Source organism: Phaseolus vulgaris, chromosome 8 (assembly GCF_000499845.2).
Source record: "Phaseolus vulgaris cultivar G19833 chromosome 8, P. vulgaris v2.0, whole genome shotgun sequence".
Classification (NCBI taxonomy): domain Eukaryota; kingdom Viridiplantae; phylum Streptophyta; class Magnoliopsida; order Fabales; family Fabaceae; genus Phaseolus; species Phaseolus vulgaris.
The window spans coordinates 56,101,866-56,121,390 of NC_023752.2; the positions used below are offsets into that span (position 1 = coordinate 56,101,866).

The window sequence follows — 19,525 nt, forward strand, 5'->3', positions numbered from 1 at the left end:
CAAGGGCATCTGTATCAAAATTACTCTCTATGAAGATGTGGTGGACTTATATGGAATGATTCCTCTGACTAAAGGCCTGAATGGCACGTTATGTAACCATTTCTCTGTCTGAAGCCCTTCAACCAACAAAAGAATTTAAGCATATTTTATTGTTTCAAATAGAGAAGTAAACCAAACCAAAAGGAGAGATAGAGACATTAGAAAAGCAAATAGGGAGCCCCTAGGACAAGAAGGGAATCTGATAAGGTGCGTTACTGCGTTATTAAGGATTTGTATGGTTTAATAGAGTGAAATGAAAGGTGTGGAAATAGAAAGAAACCAATAGGCTTCAACTTTCTTCCATTTTTAATAACCAAGCAGTTAAAATTAATGCCATTCTATGTCTTTTAACCAGAGGCTATCAAGCACATCTTAAATGTTTGTTGCAGTTGTCAAGAATTAGAATCAAATACAAAACTCAATTTCATTTTACAAGAAAAATGCTAGATAACACCAAAGTTAATTACACAAAATACAAAGAATCTGATTGATTCATAATAATATAAGATTGTGTCTGTATATTTAAATGAATTAGATCAAACACTAATATAAAACTGTGTTATTCCACCATCAACTCCATTTAATTACATTGTATATGCTCTATTTCACTGCTTTAAGATTTTCTTACACAAATTGAATCGCAACAAATATGCTACTTTTTGAAACACTTTGTAAAAATAGTCTTATTCTTTCAATAAATGGATTGTTTTTATTAAGAAAGAGGATAATTAATTTAAGATCATATTAGACATAAAAAAGTTGGATTATTGTGAATGGAGGAAGTACAAAGTTGAATAAAAGTGATTTAAACTTTTATTTTTCTATAAACACATTTTTAACTTTTTTTTCTAAAGAAAATATCTTTAGAAACTTTTTTTAACATTTTTTTAGTTTATTAGTTTTAATATCTTTAGTTCTAATTTGAGTTTCAACATCTTTAAAAGAAATTAGCAATAATATGAAATATCTTATACCACTATATAATCTTTTAATCTAAATATACATTTAATTTATAATTTGAAATATCTCTTTTTTACAAATTTTAACTATAATATACTTTGTACGTTTATAAAATAAATATTTATTATGGGTATTGACCAAACTTCTATTTATAGTCAGCTAAAGATAAAAAAAGATAGAAAAACATATGCAAAATTTTATCTGCAAGATACTGATATATGGTAAATGAGAGTGAAATACGGAATGTCTACTAATAAAATTTCATAACTGGAACAATTTATGGCACACCACCAATTTATTTCCAAATATTTCTAGAAAAGCTGCAACACATTACAAGCAGCATAAACAGAGGAAAGAAGAAGTGAAGTTATTATAGAAAAGAAAAGCATGTTCAATGATTTTGAAGTTGTCCAAGTACAATGGTGTTGAGTGTCTCCCTCATTAAAGGTGACTTAGGCATCACAAACTTGTTGTACACATCTTCCATGGTTGGACGAGAAAATGGTCTTTCATTCAAACAAGCAAATGCCACTTTTGCAATCAAGACCACCTCCAGCACAACTGGCATCACTGGAAGAGGAAGTCGTTGGTCTATCACATCCTTCAATGGCAAATTAGATGTCTCTGGTGTTGAAGAGGGTGAATGCATCCAAGAAATGAGATCTCGTGGATGATTTCCCATTATTATCTCCATACAAAGCACCCCAAAACTGAACACATCGCATTTCTCATTCACTTCCATGGTATAAGCAAGCTCTGCAGTACATCAAATTATGAAAATTATGTAACACAAAAGGTGGCAATGCTTGTTATTGAAACAATTGTAGAGTTTCTTAAGATGTACAAAAATTAAAGGGCCTAACCTGGTGCAGCATATCCATAAGTGCCAGCAAACGAAGTTAAATTTCGTGAATTAGGATCTAGAATCTTTGCTGTTCCAAAGTCAGATATTCGAGCTTCATATTCCAAACTTATAAGAACATTCTTGCTTGATATGTCACGATGAACAATAGGAGGAGAGCAACCATGATGCATGTAATACAAAGCATTTGCCAAACCTTTAATAACGTTAACCCTCTTATTCCAATCAAACATTTCTGCATGTGTGTCGTTGTTTAGTACTTTATCCAAGCTGCCACATTCTAGGAACTCATAAACCAATAAACAATGGCGTGGATGTTCACAAAACCCATGCAACTTCACAATGTTACGATGTTTGATTTTTGTCAAGGCTCGAACTTCAGTTGTAAAAGCCTTAAAATCAAGCTTTTCCCTGTCAACTTCAACTTGAAGTTTTTTCACAGCAACAATGTGGCCAGAGGGTAAGATGGCTTTGTAAACACATCCAAACCCTCCTCTTCCGATGAGATATTTGTCATCGAAATCATTTGTTGCTTCGATGATATTTTCATACATTATTTTGCCATCATAATGCAATACAGAAAAAGGATCTCGAGCTTGTTCTTCTTTCTCTAGCTTTTTTATTTTTCTTGCTTTTACAAAATGAATATATAGTGAAACTCCAACCACAAATAGTGCACCCAAAGGAAGGAAAATTTCCAACATCATGGCCTTTTTATCACGAGGATTGTGATTCAACAACCGCGGGCAAGGCATCAGCCCGGAAGCATAGCCACACAAGTTTTTGTTGGATTTCAATGCTTCAAATGGAGCGTTAAGGAAGGCTCGACTATTAGGAATTGGACCCTCTAATTGGTTGTTAGATATGTCAACATTTGTCAAACTCATCATATCCTTGAAACTGGAAGAAATGTTTCCAGTGAGATTGTTGTGGGAGAGGTTCAAGTTTTCCAACATCTTCAATTTTCCAAGTGCTGCTGGAATTTTTCCATTTAAAAAATTACAACTAAGATCAAGATTTTGAAGATATTGCAATTGGCTAAATTCAGATGGAATGCTTTCCATTAATTTGTTATGGCTTAAGTTCAAGTGATATAACTTGTGCAACCTTCCAAACCGTTTTGGGATTGGACCACTTAAACCATTTGCTGCAAGATCAAGGTACTGAAGTTGCTCTAAGGAACCAATTTCAGTGGGAATGTTGCCCGAAAGTTGGTTCTTACTTATGAAGAGTTCAGACAAGTAGGTCAAGTTCCCAAGTTCTTTTGGAATCTTTCCTGTTAGACGATTTGAAGACAGTTCAAGCTTTTGTAATTTAGGTGCCTGGCCTAGCTCTGGGGGTATACCACCGAATAAATTATTGTATGAGATCATTAGGCCTATGAGATTATGACATTTGACCCAATTTGATGAAAGTTGACCGTTTAAGGCATTTCTACTCAGATCAATGTACTCCAGATTTGGATATACACCAAAATCATTTGAAATATTTCCGATCAACATATTTTCTGCAAGGTTGAGCCTTTTAAGACTGGAGCAGTTCTTCAAACTTGTTGGAATTGGACCAGTCAAATGATTCTCATTGGCTGCAAAAAATAAAAGTGACCCTCCAAGGCAAATATATTGTGGCAAAGGGCCAGTAAAATGATTAGAGCTTAGTTGCAAGTTTACTAAATTGGTAAGGTTACTTGTTGCTGTTGAAAAACTTCCAGTAAGTTTGTTCACATGAAGTAATAGGAAGGTAAGCTTGGTCAAATATCTGAAGGTAGAGGGAATAGGTCCAGAAAGATTGTTTACTGCAAGGTTAAACTTTTCTAGATTGACCAAGTTTCCTATGGAAGCAGGAATTGATCCAGAAAGCTTGTTGTCAGACATGGACAATTTAATGAGTTTTGTCAAGTTTCCAAGAGAGGAAGGAATTGATCCATGTAGTTTATTACGAGTGAGCTGAAGTGTCCTCAAATTAGCCAGGTCTCCTATGGAAGACGGGATTGGCCCTGAAAGTTGATTTGTTGACAAAATGATTGTTGTGAGAAGATGAAGTCCTCGCAACTCCTCAGGAATAGGACCAGAGAGAAGGTTATTATGGAGGATAAGTTGTTCTAAATTTGTTAAGTTTCCAACAGAAGGGATTGTACCAGAGAGATGGTTGGATGATAAATCAAGTGTAACAAGATTTTTCAACACTCCAATTGTTGAGGGGATGGAGCCAGAAAGTTGATTTTCTCTCAAGAACAGATACTCCAAGTTATGCAGTGCCCCTATTTCTTGGGGGATGGAATCACTAAAATGATTACGATCCATTTTCAACTCAGAAATTTTGGACATGTTACCAATTTCGCGGGGAATAGGTCCATTGAGGTTGTTGTAACTTAAACACAACCTCATAAGCTTTGGAAATGATGAGAAACTGAGATTGAGAAGTGTACCTTTTAGTCCAAATTTTGCAAGATTTATAGTGCTGACAGAGTTGGATTCATCACAAACTATTCCCTTCCATTTGCAAGGGCTAGTAAAAGTAGACCAAGAAGACAAGGAAACCTGGCTTTGGTTATCAAGGCTGGCTTTCCACCTCAATAGAGCACTTGCTTCAATGTCTTCATCTTCAGCAGCTTCATAGCCAACCATAACAGTACCGTTGGCTAAAGAAACACCAGAAACTTCCAAGGAAGAGAATCTTAAAAGTGAAAAGAAAAACGTGATGAGAATAAACTGAAATGTTACAAGCTTTGTGCACCTCATGTTGCACTTTGAGGCAAGAGATGAATCCTCACAGAATATGTTTTGCTTTCTGCACAATTGTAGTCAATTGTTGTATTCCTCACTTCAAATAGGGTCCATTACTTCAATACTCTTATTGTCGAGATGAAGTCGGTCGGAATTTGAATGGACTTCGAGTGGTCATTTTTCAAGCTTTAATGAGTTGGCTCCAAAAGAATGAGGCATTTCACCTGTTGTAGACAGTATTCCGACGCTCAAGTCAGTAAAGTCATCAAATTCTATGTATATAGTAAGTATTGTGTCAAATATAAAGATGAATCGACTCCCTATAAGTGGTCATCTTGACACTGTCATATAATATAAAATATAAATATACTTTATGTAGGTCGGAGTATTATGTCATATGATCAAAACATTTATATAACATAATAATGAATATTGCGAAGTATATGAGATCATTTATGTAATATAACGAGAGACATTGTATAAGTATACCACCAAATTACTTGTCTATTGAATTCATGTTAATTGTGTGTGAGATTTTATGATATTAATTCTAGAAATCATGATGTTGGGCCATCGGGTGAGATTCCAGCGTACCCGTGACAGTACAAATACTATTTGCATTAAAAAGAGCAAGCAGCGAGAAATGAAAAGTTCAACGCTCCTTCATCTTATCTAAGTTTGTCCACTTTCTTTTTAACATGATTTCCATTCCTGCACATTTAAAATATTTTTTTCGTGTAAGAAAACCAAATTTACAAGCTTATCATATTATCAGCATGTTTGCATTTTAGATCCAGAAGTTCTGACAAATTCACATCCAAAAATATGAAATAAAGCAAATATATCTTAGTTTGAATATTGATTCTGTTCCGTTCCTGCTCAGGGTGAAAAGTTTTCGTGCTCTTGTCTTTTGTTATGGGTTTCAGTTCTTGATAGGAATGTTGAAGAATTGTATGTAAAAGTTAGTTCTCAATCTTAGTTAGTTGATTATAATAAATGATGAATACATTTGTACTGTAAGGTAAGATAATGTTGATCAACCTAAACCTCTTTATAAGGATGAATTAATTAAACTTAGAAAATTTTACCTATTATCTCTGTTAATCTTGTTATTATAATGTTAAATAAGATTTAATCAACGTAGTTATTGGTGACCAAATATTACAGATTTTAATCCAACGCAGAAACAGTGCATCATGGATCATGTTGGCAACATATCATCCCTATTAAGAGACTTGAATGTTTGATAGTACGTAAACATACACCTATATTCATTCTACATAAATAATTCTGGTTTTTTTCTTAGAATAGTGTAATTTACTTTCAAATTTCTTAAAATGGGTAAATTTTTTTTCCTGAAATGAGTAGATCACCAACACGGAATACGATTTCTTAGAAGAGAAAGGACTATCTTGACACACATTAAGTGAAAAATTTGTGTTTGGATTCAATAGGAGATTTAAGAGGGTGGATTTAAAGTGATTTGAGATTTGAGTATATTAGTTTAGATTTGTAAAATTTTTTTTATTGAAATTTATAAGTGATGTAATAATGGAGTGAAAGTTTGTGAGTAACTTGATAGATATAATAAATTTAAAATAATTATAAATAATTTAATATAAAAGCATAATTTTTTTTTCTCTAAATTCAATTTGTCATGTCACCTTCCATTATTTATAGTTTTAACTTGGTTATGTTGTTTTGTGTGTATGACCAGAACGCGGTTTTATTTACTTTCGTTATTTGTCATGTTTCATTTATTTACTATTGATGTAAATAGAAATTGGTAGAGTATGTAATTCAAAACTTTGTACGGTCTAATTTATTTATTAATGTATTTATAAACAACAATTATTTATGTATTATTCTCTAGTTATCATTAATTATTATTTATTTTTATTAGTTGTTCATTATTTATTAGTTATTTGTTATTTATTATGTAATATTTATTTATTTATTTAACTTATTTATAATTATATAGTCATTTGGGTATTGTAATTTTTTTATAGTAATTTAAACAATTCAATTCCAAAAACAATATACATCTAAACACAATTTAAACATAAATAAAACATACATTTAAAAAAAAATCACACATAAAACAATGCAACTGCAAGGTTAAACTGTGCTTGAAAAAAAATGAATAAAAAATAAAATCAAAAAATAAAAAATTGAAAAAATCATGTACATAACCGATTATTAGTTGTCTTAAAAAAAACACATAATCAATTATCCAAAGATTTAAGATGCATTATCGACTTTTTTTGCAATTAAAAATCCAACATAATCTATTATGCTCCAAGATAATCGATTAAGTTCATAATTACACAGTCTCCATAATCGATTATGCTAAGCAAAAAAATCAAATCATCAATTATGTCACAACCATAATCGATTATCCATTGTATTTTAACTACATAATCGATTATGTAGTGCACTATTTTTCAATGATAATCGGTTATGCATAAAACTAAAATCAAAGAAACCTAAACCTGAGGTCAGAGATGAACAACCAAACTCACTCTCCTATCTTTATGCTTATTGACAACCCTCTCCAAGCACCCTAAACCAATTTAAAACTGTGTAGAAAGATTTGAAAATGTTGTGTGCTTGCTTAGGTTCGCACAATCCTCTTATATACTGGTGCATCACAATCATAATACAACTATTCTCTCACAAACTCAATAATGCATTCAATTGGCATTGAACTTGGTTAAAGAAATTCCTAAACCAAAGTAAGAAATCTCATGTGCAGATTGGCCACTGTTGGACACTGCTGCTTCCGTACAAAGCTGCAATGAGAGTGTGTGCAGTGTGTAGGTAACTCCAGTGACTCACTGAATCAGTCTACAATTAAACACAGCAAGTCAGCCAACAAGACAGATGTACATGCAAATGAATTGGAGTGCTAAGAAAATAAAAGTTTATCCTTCACACAGCACATGCAAAAGGCTGCACTGTGCACAGACAAAAGCTCACTAAGCAATCATCATATATATTATTCACATGCTACAATTACATGTATACCATTAGCAAAGAACTATAAGGTAGCAATAGAAGAGAAGTACTAAAAATTTATGAGTTACCAACAACAAATTGAAAAGAAAAGTGTTGTGGTTTCTTAGCTGCCTAACTTAAAAGCATCTGCCAAGAGACCCAAACAACACCAGTTTGCCCAAGGATTGTAGCTAGTGCATTAGTTCTTTCTAGTTGAATTCAGCTTTTTAGTTAGGATGCAAAGGGTTATGGAATAAATAAATTATATTTTTAATTAATAAATAAATAAATAATTTTAATTTTTAATTATTTTAATTTTAATTTTAATATAAAATATTATAATATTATTGTAAAGGGTTATGGAATAGTGTTATTTACTCTTTGGTGTTAAAAGAGTAATGATGTTTTCTCTGTTGTTAAAAGAGTAATGATGGTTTCTCTGTTGGTTCATTAATTTTTGAGCTACCAATATTTTCAATGTGTTAGAATAGGCAGACAGAAACAAGAAAATCTTTGTACTTTAGAAAACCATCTACCCTGTGACCAAATTCATGAGTTTTTTTTTTTCTTTAAATTTTATATAATTTTTTAAAAGTTTATAAATCATAACTTTATATCAAATAATAAAATGAGCTATTTTATAACTTGAGTGGAATTAAAGATTTGAAAATCAAATTATATTTTACCTAAAGGTTCTTCAAACAACTGATAAAACTAAAAAAAATTATAAAATATAAATTAATTTTAAAAATAAAAAATAATTAATTGTTATAATGCCTAAATTAGAGATTATTTTAGTTTTTAAATTTTATAAAAAAAATTTAGTTATTAATTAAATACTAATTTAAAAATTATTTAATAATAATAGAAATTAATTTATTTATTTTTTTAAATTTTTAAAATTGTCTCTAATTTAGTTATTATTATAATTAATTATTTTGATATTTTTTATTTTATGTAGGACATTTTATAAGATAACAAATAATTCATTTCATTAAGTTTAGAAATGATGAATTATCATTACCCAATTGACTATTACAAAAGGATAAAGAAAAATACTGTATTATTGGTTATATACTTTTTCTTTTGTTATTATTCGTTAAATAATGTTAACAGACAAACAACTCATCTGGACCAACATTTTCAATTATGAGTGTACTTTTGCCAATTAAAATAAACATCTTTCAACAAATTTTACCTCACATTTACCTTATTCAAACAAGCATTCGGGTAGTTTGATAATATATTAATTTTTTTTGTTGTTTTTTTAATTATTACTTTATAAATGAATTTTTAATTTTTTAAAGATTAAAATTAAGAAAGAAAGTTGGCCAAGTGTATGAATCCTAATAATGCTTCTTTAGATATGAAATAAACCTAGTATTCATTTAAAGTCATCAAAATTATATTTTCAACAATAAATAATATGATGAAAAAAAACTTAGAAAAAAGGTATGAAACCGAAATGAAACACATTGCTAAAAAGTGAGAATAGAAAAATAAAACATCTTTAACTTTTTATAAACTTCAAAAATAATTTTTTAAAACTATTCTATCAAATCATTTTTTTATATTTTATACTTTAAAAACAGATTTTCTTTTGCTTTTAATAAAAATAGGTTTAAATATATTTTTAATATCTATATTTTACTCCATCCTAAATTTAGTCTTTTTTATTTTTAAACACATACATATGGTCTTCCGATTTTAAAAAATATATACTTTTTATCCAATCTTAGTTTATACCAATAAAAAATATATACTTCAGTCAGAGTTTATGTTGTTTAATCTGCATGTTTCGGTAAATGAGATTTGGAAAGTGATTTAGATCATAGTAATCAACGAGGTTTTAAAGCATAGAAACAAAGTAATGTTTAAAGGGGTGTAGTGGATGTATTAGAAATTTTTTGCATTGGTTCAATTAAATGTTTGGATTTGGGTTACATCTAAGTTATATTCTGCATTTTTTTTTCTTTTCTAATTGGTATCTTGACCCTTTAGTTTGGATGAGGTTGATCTTATGATGTAGTTAAATGTTATGTTTATGAATAAAGGTTGAACCACTCTTCAAGTAATTCATATTTAATTATTTTTTTATTGTCGATAAAAAAAAACTTTTGATCCAATTTTTAATCTTTTATAAATTATTTATTTTATATTTAATTGCTTAAACCATACTTTTATGATATCTTAAATGAAATATACATTAAAATGTAATTTTTTTTATCAGAAATAATAGAATAAGCAAATATCCTATTTTAATGTCAAGAAAATAGAAGGAAAAAAAATTGTACATAAACTTAAATAATATATCATTATTTATATTTTAATTTGTTTCATTTACTAATAGCATGATAATGTTGTTGGGTGGTAGGGTGGAGGACTCTGCTTGCAGCCCAAACGTGGTACCAACAGTAGAATGAGTAAGCAAATTATAGACATAAAAAAAATCACTTTTTAGTGAGTTGAGATGGTACCACTTTAAATGTGTTACAAAATCTGGTTTGAGTGAACATTATTATAGACAACTTCCATTTTTAAAATCTGTCATAATCAATAACCAAACCTCACTCTAATTGACAATGAATTATATTTTATTTTCTAATTAAATCTAAAAAAGCGGGAATAGGCACTGACGTGCCTGTGTATCCGCATTTTTTTTTTCTTTAGTATTTTTTTTATTTTTCAAAAACAATTTATCTTAATAACATTAAAATTAGAAGTTAAAGAGTAGTGGAGAGAGAAAGTGGGAGAGAGAAAGTGAAAAGTAGGATATGTGGGTTATGTGTAGTGGAGAATCATAAAATCTGTTTCTTAAATTAATTTTAATAAAAAAAAATATCAGTGTAAATCAGAAAAGTAACGTACCAAATCTCCACTCTCCTACTAAAGTGGTCCACAAAATATTATACAAATATCTTTAATTTTTTTTATTTAATAGAGAAGAAAATCTTTAAAACAGAAAAATAACTAATCAATCTCTCCATCCTCTCCATTCTCTCCACTCTCCAGTTAAATAATAACAAATAAAATAAATTTTAAAATTAAAAAATTATTTTATTAATTTTTGAAATTATAAAATGTCCAAATAACCAAAATAAATTAATACAATAAATTATTAAGTAAGGATAAAATGGAAAAAAAAATTAAGAGCAGTTAAGAGGGGAATAAGAAATGACACAATGACCATAATACAATAATAAAATTAAATATTAATATAAGAATAAAATAGGAAAAAAAATTAAGAGCAGTTAAGAGGGGAATCCCCTTTATATATAGGTATAGAGGTATAAATAACATAATTTGTTAAAAAGTATTTTAACTATTGATATTATAATTTTAACTATTAAAATATACAGACAAAAGTAAGTTTTTCATTCTATTTTCTTTATATTTTTTCATTTCTTATTTAGTTTCCTTTAATCAAAGACCTTTAATTATTTTATTTTTTTTTCTTTTGTTCCGCTAAATACATTGTATAGAAGGTGATTCTAATCAATGCAACCATTTATTTGAATATATTTTAAACAAATTTATCTATAAATATTTATTAAAAAAAAGAACTTCTTTACAGTAAAAAAATAACTAATACTTAAGTTTAAAATATTTTTTTAAAAACTATACGACAAATATTATTTTTTTTAGTGTTTTTTTTTCTTATAAATGCTTATTCAGCGAGAAATAAGGTTGGATGAAAAATAAAATAAATATAGCATGTTTATTAGAAAAGAAGCATAATGGAATTACTTTTTAAATAATTAAATTTATTAGTATTTTTGTTTTTATTAATTTTAAAACAAATATATTTAAATTTTTTACTGACATAATCAATTTTATTATCTTTCTAAAATATTTTTATAGCTACAAAATATTTTTCCATAATCAATAACAGGACTATATTTTAATATTGACTTTTATTCTCATTTTAATAATTTTTTTTTTTTATAAAAGTTCTCATGTTAGGCATCACAATGCAACTTGACATCTCAGCAAGGCTGACACCTCAAGTAACAACAATCATCTGCCATCACATGAAAAAAGTATTATTAAAAAAAAAGAAAAAAAAAGAAAATACAAAAATATGGGGGGACTAGACCAAAACCCACATGTCAACAAAAACGATACATAGGTAGACTATACCTATTCATAAAGAATTCTAAGAACATACTAGATGGAAGTCTATTATACCAATGAAATGATTCTCTATGAATGAACCCTAAATTAGCCAACTTATCAGCACATGCATTCCCCTCCCGAAAAATATGAGTAACCCTAAACTTGATTATCCCACAGTAATTAAGACAAGAATTCCATCGATTACGAAGCATCCACGGAACATTAGTCCTAGCAGTAAACGCAGCACAAACCAAGACCGAATCACATTCAAGCCAAACATTAGTAAGTCCAATCTTTTGAGCTTCCTCCATAGCATGTATAACTCCATAAAACTCAGCAGCCAAAGCAGTCTGAACTTCAAGAAACCCTGAAAAAGCACCAATAAATTCTCCCATACTCCCACGAAAAATACCTCCACAAGAAGCAAGACCAGGATACCCCCTAGCAGCCCCATCCGTGTTAATTTTATATGTTCTATGTGTACGCTTTGTGAAAAGCATGAAGAATCTATTCAACATCTATTTTTTGAATGTTCTACTGCATTACATATTTGGAGTTGGGTTCGAAAGATTTTTCTTACTTCTCATTTCTCTAATAAGGATGATCTTCTTTCTTTTATTAAGAGTGATGGTAGTCCTTTGGTTAAATTGATTAAGCTTGCTGTGACAACCTTTTCTATATGGATGATATGGCGTATGAGGAATTATGCTAGATTTCAGGAAAAGATTGAAGTTTCTAAGACTATTTCGGTAATTAAAGATTTAACTTATCTAGTGAAAAATTCGTCTAAAGCTTCATTTTAATAATTATAGTAATGACAGGTAATTAAAAATTATAGTATTGATAGTTAAAAAATAGTAATAATAAATAAAATAATATTTACTTTTTTTAATCAAATAGTTTTTTTTTATCAATTTATCCTTTTTTTCTTTATGTTATCTTCCTTTTTTTTTATTATCTCAGTTTCTTTCCTCTGAGTTAAACTCTACCATACAAATCATAATCTCGGAAGGAATATATTAAAATAAAATTATTAAATAAAAATTAATTTTAAATATTAAAATAATTAATTATTATTTAATATTTTATAAATTAAAAAAATTATTGGTATCTAAAGTAATTTCTATTCTCAATAAAATTTTATAAAACAATTTTTAAATTAGTATATAATTTTTAGCTATTACCACTTTATAATTAAATTAGTCTTTTTAAAGTTCAATTTAAAATCTAAATAATTTAAACATTAATTTAAAAATTATTTTATAAATTTTTATCAATAATAAAAATCACTTTAGATATAATTTTTAAATTAATATTTAATTTAATTAATATAGTGATTAATTATTATTTATTTTTAAATTTGATTTTGCTACTTAATAATTTTTATTGTAGTGATGAAAGTACTTTAGTTCCATGTGCGACAAACTGAACACATTTAATTTACAGGAAAAAGTGTGGTCACAATCGTTATATTTTAATTAATGATTGTAAATTACAATGAAATTAATTATAATTTTAATGATAAATTTTTAATGAAATTAATTACAATAAATTTTTGATCAATTCTTCTTCTTCTTCTTCCTTCTCTAAAATACTATATTACAGATTTCTGAAGAAAAAAATTACGTGTTAGTATTTTTGAATCCGTACTTTGTCTCCAAACCAGACATCATATGCATAAGAAATTAACTTGACCTTTTCTTTCTCTCTTCTTTAACAATAAACACTGAAAAACGAAATGGCATAAAGAATCATAAAGCATGGTGAAAAGATTTATATAAGGGAGCCAGTTGAAGATGGCATTTTCCATCTTCAATTTTTTTCCTGAAAACTAAACCAGTTGAAGATGGCATCTTCCATCTTAAAACTTTTCCTATCATCAATCATTCTTTATACTATGTTGCAGCCTTACACTAAAGCTCTTAGAAAGGCAAGCATGTTAATCTTCAACTCCTTGTCTGATTACAGTTTAAGACTCTCTATTCAAGTATCTATCTGTAGCAGTGTTTCACATTTTGTTGTTAGATATGCATACAACAACATTTCACAGATTTTCTGCTTAAATTTGATTTTTTGTATCAGACCTACATTGTATACTTGGGAGAACACTCTCATGGTCCAAATCCTTCACTTCGTGATCTTAATTCAGCCACAAATTCTCACCATGATTTACTGGCTTCAGTCTTGGGAAGGTAATGTATATAATCTTTCAGCATTGGTTCAAGTCCTATGTATAAAAAACTTTGTTGAAGGATAACTCACTTTGAGTACTTTCATATCTCTTGAACAAAATTAGTTTCAATAAGCATCTAAAAATACCATTTACAGTTATGTGCTTTAACTCATGATCAGAAACACTCTTGTGAATGCTTTAGTCAGGAGTGATCTCTAGATGGTTTTTGGTGACCAGACCAATACAGAGTGCATAAGAACTTGTGTTTATCCTGTGATGTTGTTAGCTAGTTGATTACTTGAATAGTTTCTTTTTCCAACAGCCACGAGAAAGCAAAGGAAGTAGTGATGTACTCGTACAATAAGCACATCAATGGCTTTGCTGCACAGCTTGAAGAGGAAGAGGCATCAGAGATTGCAAGTGAGAAAAATGATTACCATGGTTTTGTAGTTTGTAGTCATATTTTGTAGATCTTTTTGGTATACTTGGAGTTGAAGGGATAACTACCCTTTTTGAAGACACAAATTGATGCAGTACGCATATATGTTTGAATGTATTGGTGCAGAAAATCCAAATGTAATTTCTGTATTCTTGAGCAAAGAGTATAAATTGCACACTACCAGATCCTGGGACTTTCTTGGGCTGGAAAAATATGGAGGAATTCCTGCAGAATCGGCTTGGTGGAAAGCAAATTTTGGAGAAAATACAGTAATTGCTAATCTTGATTCAGGTTAATCCTACACTAAATTTTAGTTAGATCTTTATTTAAGTTTTCTCCTTTTAAAAATAATGGATCACTATATTATTTTTCACATATTTTCACTTATTTCTTTAAGCATATTTTTTCTTATTAAATAAATCCAACAAAAAACTCTCAAAACCTTTTTCTTATTAATTTTTTATTAAATAACTATTTTTTTTTTCATTTCCCTTACTTTTCTCTTGAACAAGACATTAAGGTTTCATTATTGGAATGACACAAAGATAACTGAAAAAAAAAGTGAATAAATATTTCTAAAAATAAATTAAAAGCTAAAAATTGTTCAATTAAAAAGAATGAGATAATAAATAAATAGAAGTAGGTGAATAAAAAGAATTTCGTAAAACATTTTTCCTTTACCAAAAACTTTATTATTTCCATCCACTCTTTCCATTAAAGTTTTAACTATAAAAGGGTTAAAAGTGATTAGAGTAGATACAAATTTTATATATTGATTTAAATTTAAAGTTTATGTTTTAATATAGCATATGGATAATAGATAAGTAACTTTATTATTTTCCTCCACTCTTCTCAACTAATTTTTCAGCAAGAGGCTTAAGCTTAAACAAAGTTGATGTAATTTATGTAAACTGTGGTGTAAATTGTATAATGAAACTTTGTGTAACTCATATCCTTAACTCAAACAGTTTGTAGAATATTGTACTTAGTTGTTTTTTTGTTGAACAGGCATTTGGCCCGAACACCCAAGTTTCGGCGACAATGGATATGGTCCCCTGCCATCAACGTGGCGTGGGAACGGGGTCTGTCAGATTGACCATTTTGCTCCTTCAAACAAAACATTCTGTAACAGGTCATTTTCTCTCTAATCATTTCACCAAACACAACCCTTTCATAATTTACATGAAATTTTAAAATATTATGTTTCTGTGCTGATATGGTCACAACAACTTGCACCAAAGTTTCTATTTTTGAGTGCTGATATTTGTAACTAGTGTTTTAAGAATTCTATGATCTATGTTACCCTATAAATCAGGAAGTTGATCGGAGCAAAAATCTTTAGCAATGGTTACGAGGCAGAGAAAGGGAAACTTGATCCTTCAAAACGCACGGCACGTGATTTTGTTGGCCACGGTACCCATACCCTGTCAATTGCTGCAGGTAACTTTGCTCCTGGTGCAACTATCTTTGGCAATGGCAACGGCACTGCAAAGGGTGGATGCCCTAAGGCTCGTGTGGCTGCATACAAAGTGTGTTGGTCTACAACTGATGCTGGTGGCTGCCATGAAGCAGACATTCTACAAGCATTTGATCATGCCATAAATGATGGTGTTGATGTCATCTCTGCCTCTATCGCTGCCACTAATCCTTATATTGAAGCCTTCTTCACAGATGGGGTTTCCATAGGAGCATTTCATGCTGTTGCTAGAAATATAGTTGTAGTTTGCTCTGCTGGGAATGATGGACCAGCACCCAGAACTGTCACAAATGTGGCTCCCTGGACCTTCACAGTTGCTGCTAGTACAATAGACAGGAATTTTCTCACCAACATTTCTCTTGGTAAAAAACACCACTTTGAGGTAAGAGAAAGTTACCACAAACTTAATAAACATGCATCGTCTATGCAAAACTTCTTACGTGAATCAACCAGTAATTGTTTATCAAAAAGTCAACAACAATTTGTGATTCGATGATATTATTCTTTTGGGATATGATCAGTGTAATGGAAAAACCATGTTGCATATAATCTGTTTTAATTGGATTGCATGCATGTGTTAATTTACGAATATCAGGGAGCCAGTCTTAACAGAGGCTTACCATCACGGAAATTTTATCGATTGGTTCATGCTGCCAATGCTGGACTTCCTAATGCCACAGTTAATGACGCGTAAGCTCGAATTCACCAAACGTGCTTCTAATATTTACTTTATTGATTAGATTATTGTTACTGATATGAGTGTGTTACTGCCGTAGTCGACTTTGCAAACCGGGAACACTTGATATTACCAAAATAAAGGGAAACATATTGATCTGCATTCGACGTGATAAAACAACATCAGTAGCTCAGGGTTATGAAGCTGCTAATGCCGGCGCAGTGGGAGTGTTTGTGGTCAATAACGACAAAAGTGGCAATACACTTCTAGCTGAGCCTTATACTATACCAGGTGCAAATTTGAATGGCTATGAGAATGAGGAAAGTGAATGGTTTGAAAAAGGAGGTTTCGACAAGAACAATAGCAGGTTTCACTCCATGGTTCAATTTTGGATTCACACTCAATTTCTCAAACTAAGATAAAATATATGTATATTTTTCTACAACCATCTTAATTGCCATTTTATAGTCATTTTAGATTATATCAGATGAATCTAAACTCACAAACCTCATTTGCAGGAAACTTGCTGCTTACATGACTGTAGCAAGAACATATTTAGGAATAAAGCCTGCTCCAATTATGGCTGGATTCTCATCCAGGGGTCCCAATGCAGTGCAGCCATTGATACTGAAGGTCTATATCTTATCTTATCATCATCATTTATTTCTTTCGTTCTCTTAAGTTGAATACTTAGTTCTGTTTCAGCCTGACATAACTGCTCCTGGCGTGAACATATTGGCGGCTTATTCACTGGCCACAAGTCCATCAAATCTACCATCAGATAGACGCCGTGTCCCTTTCAATGTGCAACAGGGAACTTCTATGTCATGCCCTCATGTTGCTGGTATCGTAGGTCTTCTCAAAACACTTCATCCTCATTGGAGTCCAGCAGCTATTAAATCAGCCATTATGACTACTGGTAAGTTGCCATAACAAACACACTACACTTCTTAGTTTATGGAAATCTTGTTATAGATGGTGCAAAACAAAAAACTTTGCACTTCAACTTTTGGAAGAGCTTTTCTCAATAGAAATAATTCTCTTTCTGTAGCTACCACACTAGATAACAGCAACCAACCGATTCGGGACGCATTTGATCAGATGGCAACTCCGTTTGATTATGGCTCAGGACATATTCAGCCTAACCTTGCAATGGACCCTGGACTTGTTTATGATATGAGAACAAGGGATTACTTGAACTTCATATGCGCTCATGAACATAACCAAAATTTTCTCAGATACTTTAGACGCATCTCCTACAATTGCCCAGAGTCCTACAACATTGAAAATCTCAACTATCCTTCCATCACAGTAGCAAATCGAGGGATGAACCCTATAAATGTTACTCGTACGGTTACCAATGTGGGGACTCCAACAAGCACATATGTTGTGAAAGCTAACATAACTGAAGGATTTAAGGTTCTTGTTCAACCAAGTTCACTGACTTTTAAGACTATTGGAGAAAAGAAGAGATTTCGGGTCATTCTTCAGGCCATAAGTTGGCCTACTCACGGTTTTCCAGTATTTGGAAACTTGTCTTGGACAGACGGAAATCACACAGTAACCAGTCCTATTGTAGTTCTTTAACCTCAGAAATTACTCTCAGGAATAATATCATTACCATTTGAGTATGTTTTTGTGTTTGTGTTTGATGTTATTAGGATGCAAGTCTTGAGTACTTTTTATTATTGGAATGTTGTATTGAACTTCGTTTCATAGGAGCTATGCTTGTATTAGGCTCCTTCAAATCATGTATGAAGCTTATATGCTAGATTTACTCTAACTATTAGAATTTGAGAAGTTTTTATGTGAATTTGCTGTGATTGTCAAATATTTTCTTCAATTTTGTCTTATCAGTATTTACTCTGTTAATTGATTCTGCATTTACTCTGTTAATATCCTTCCTTATTAACACTAATCATTAAGTAGCAATGTACTTTTGTGGAACTGAACAATGAAACCTTCTTTCTGATTAATTTAATAAATTTTACAGCACAATTTAGCATATTCCTCATCATATTCATGATGGTTCATGTTTTTCCTTTCAGCATTCCTATGATGTTAAGGAGTGTAGGGTCTGTCATTTCATGCAATATCCCTTCTTCCTCACAAAAAATCTGAAACATAGTTACCACCTCCGTCTGCGCTTAACACTTTTGTCTGTTTGTTACTTAATTTCTCAACTTGAATTTTTTTTAATGCTTCAAGCACATTACTCTTGCTCGGATAAAGGGAATCCAGACCCTCCGTTTTAGATCATCAATGAAGGATACTTGTTTCCTCCAAGGGATTCATTTTGAAGGGTTCACATACATCTGAATTGAACGCGTGGAACTTGTCCTTGGAAATGGTTAGAGCTTGTTGCTTGAAGGTGTTTCTAATCAGACATGATTAATATTTGAGAATATTACTAAAAACATATAAAAAGTTACAGGCAGTTTCTTCCTGCACCCCTATATTTTTTAGTAATATTTGAGAATATTACTAAAAACAAGGTTGCGCAAAGACAAAAGTGTCCCTATATAAATTGTATATTTTTTTTTTGTATTCCAGATTATGGAATCCGGTAAATTTTCGAATTGGTGCATCCGGTAATCTCACGGATTGATGCTTCCGGTAGTACATGAATGATAATGTTAATCTAAAATAAAAAATGCAAAACATCCATAATTGAAAAAACCATTCTGGATCTGCCAATCCGTAATTCAAAATATGCATTCCGGATTCAGAAATCCATAATTGAAAAAAACCATTCTGGATCCACCAATCCGTAATAGAAATTAGGCTTCCAGATTCAGCAATCTGGAAATCAATAATTTATGCAAACTTTGCTTCCAGAACACCCCCTCATCCGGAATGCAACATGATTCACTTCCAGATTGATGAATCCGTAACACACTCCAAGATCCCGAAATTGTGGAGGTCAATTTCAGAATTTACAAAATTGTGGGGGGTGCAGGAAGAAACTGCCAAAGTTACATTTAAGTCTATGATGGTGGAAGTAACATGTAAATTGTTTATTAGCATCTAACTTTGTTTCATGGTTTTTTTAATCTAAAT

The 19,525-nt window shown here is 30.6% G+C and overlaps 3 protein-coding genes across 4 annotated transcripts in view; 1 reads left to right on the plus strand and 2 right to left on the minus strand.

The window, feature by feature from the left end:
* LOC137825379 (subtilisin-like protease Glyma18g48580) overlaps positions 1–19,525 on the minus strand; it is a 60,806-nt gene that overhangs the window by 21,905 nt on the left and 19,376 nt on the right. The window lies entirely within an intron of this gene.
* LOC137823681 (MDIS1-interacting receptor like kinase 2-like) lies at positions 1,248–4,748 on the minus strand. Of its 2 annotated transcripts, XM_068628906.1 has the most exons (3): positions 4,635–4,737; positions 1,863–4,537; positions 1,248–1,755 (listed from the first exon to the last, which is right to left on the minus strand). In XM_068628906.1, exons 2-3 carry the CDS (start codon positions 4,486–4,488, stop codon positions 1,391–1,393), a joined length of 2,991 nt encoding a protein of 996 aa, XP_068485007.1. In that variant the 5' UTR covers positions 4,489–4,537; positions 4,635–4,737; the 3' UTR covers positions 1,248–1,390. The 2 variants fall into 2 exon arrangements, with proteins under 2 accessions (XP_068485007.1, XP_068485006.1); XM_068628905.1 differs by having other exon boundaries at positions 1,863–4,748.
* Positions 13,325–18,278, plus strand: LOC137823683 (subtilisin-like protease Glyma18g48580). The gene is made up of 11 exons (XM_068628909.1): positions 13,325–13,630; positions 13,783–13,892; positions 14,196–14,293; positions 14,439–14,603; positions 15,321–15,444; positions 15,628–16,171; positions 16,385–16,479; positions 16,566–16,832; positions 16,984–17,098; positions 17,171–17,384; positions 17,517–18,278. Exons 1-11 carry the CDS (start codon positions 13,547–13,549, stop codon positions 18,050–18,052), a joined length of 2,352 nt encoding a protein of 783 aa, XP_068485010.1. The 5' UTR covers positions 13,325–13,546; the 3' UTR covers positions 18,053–18,278.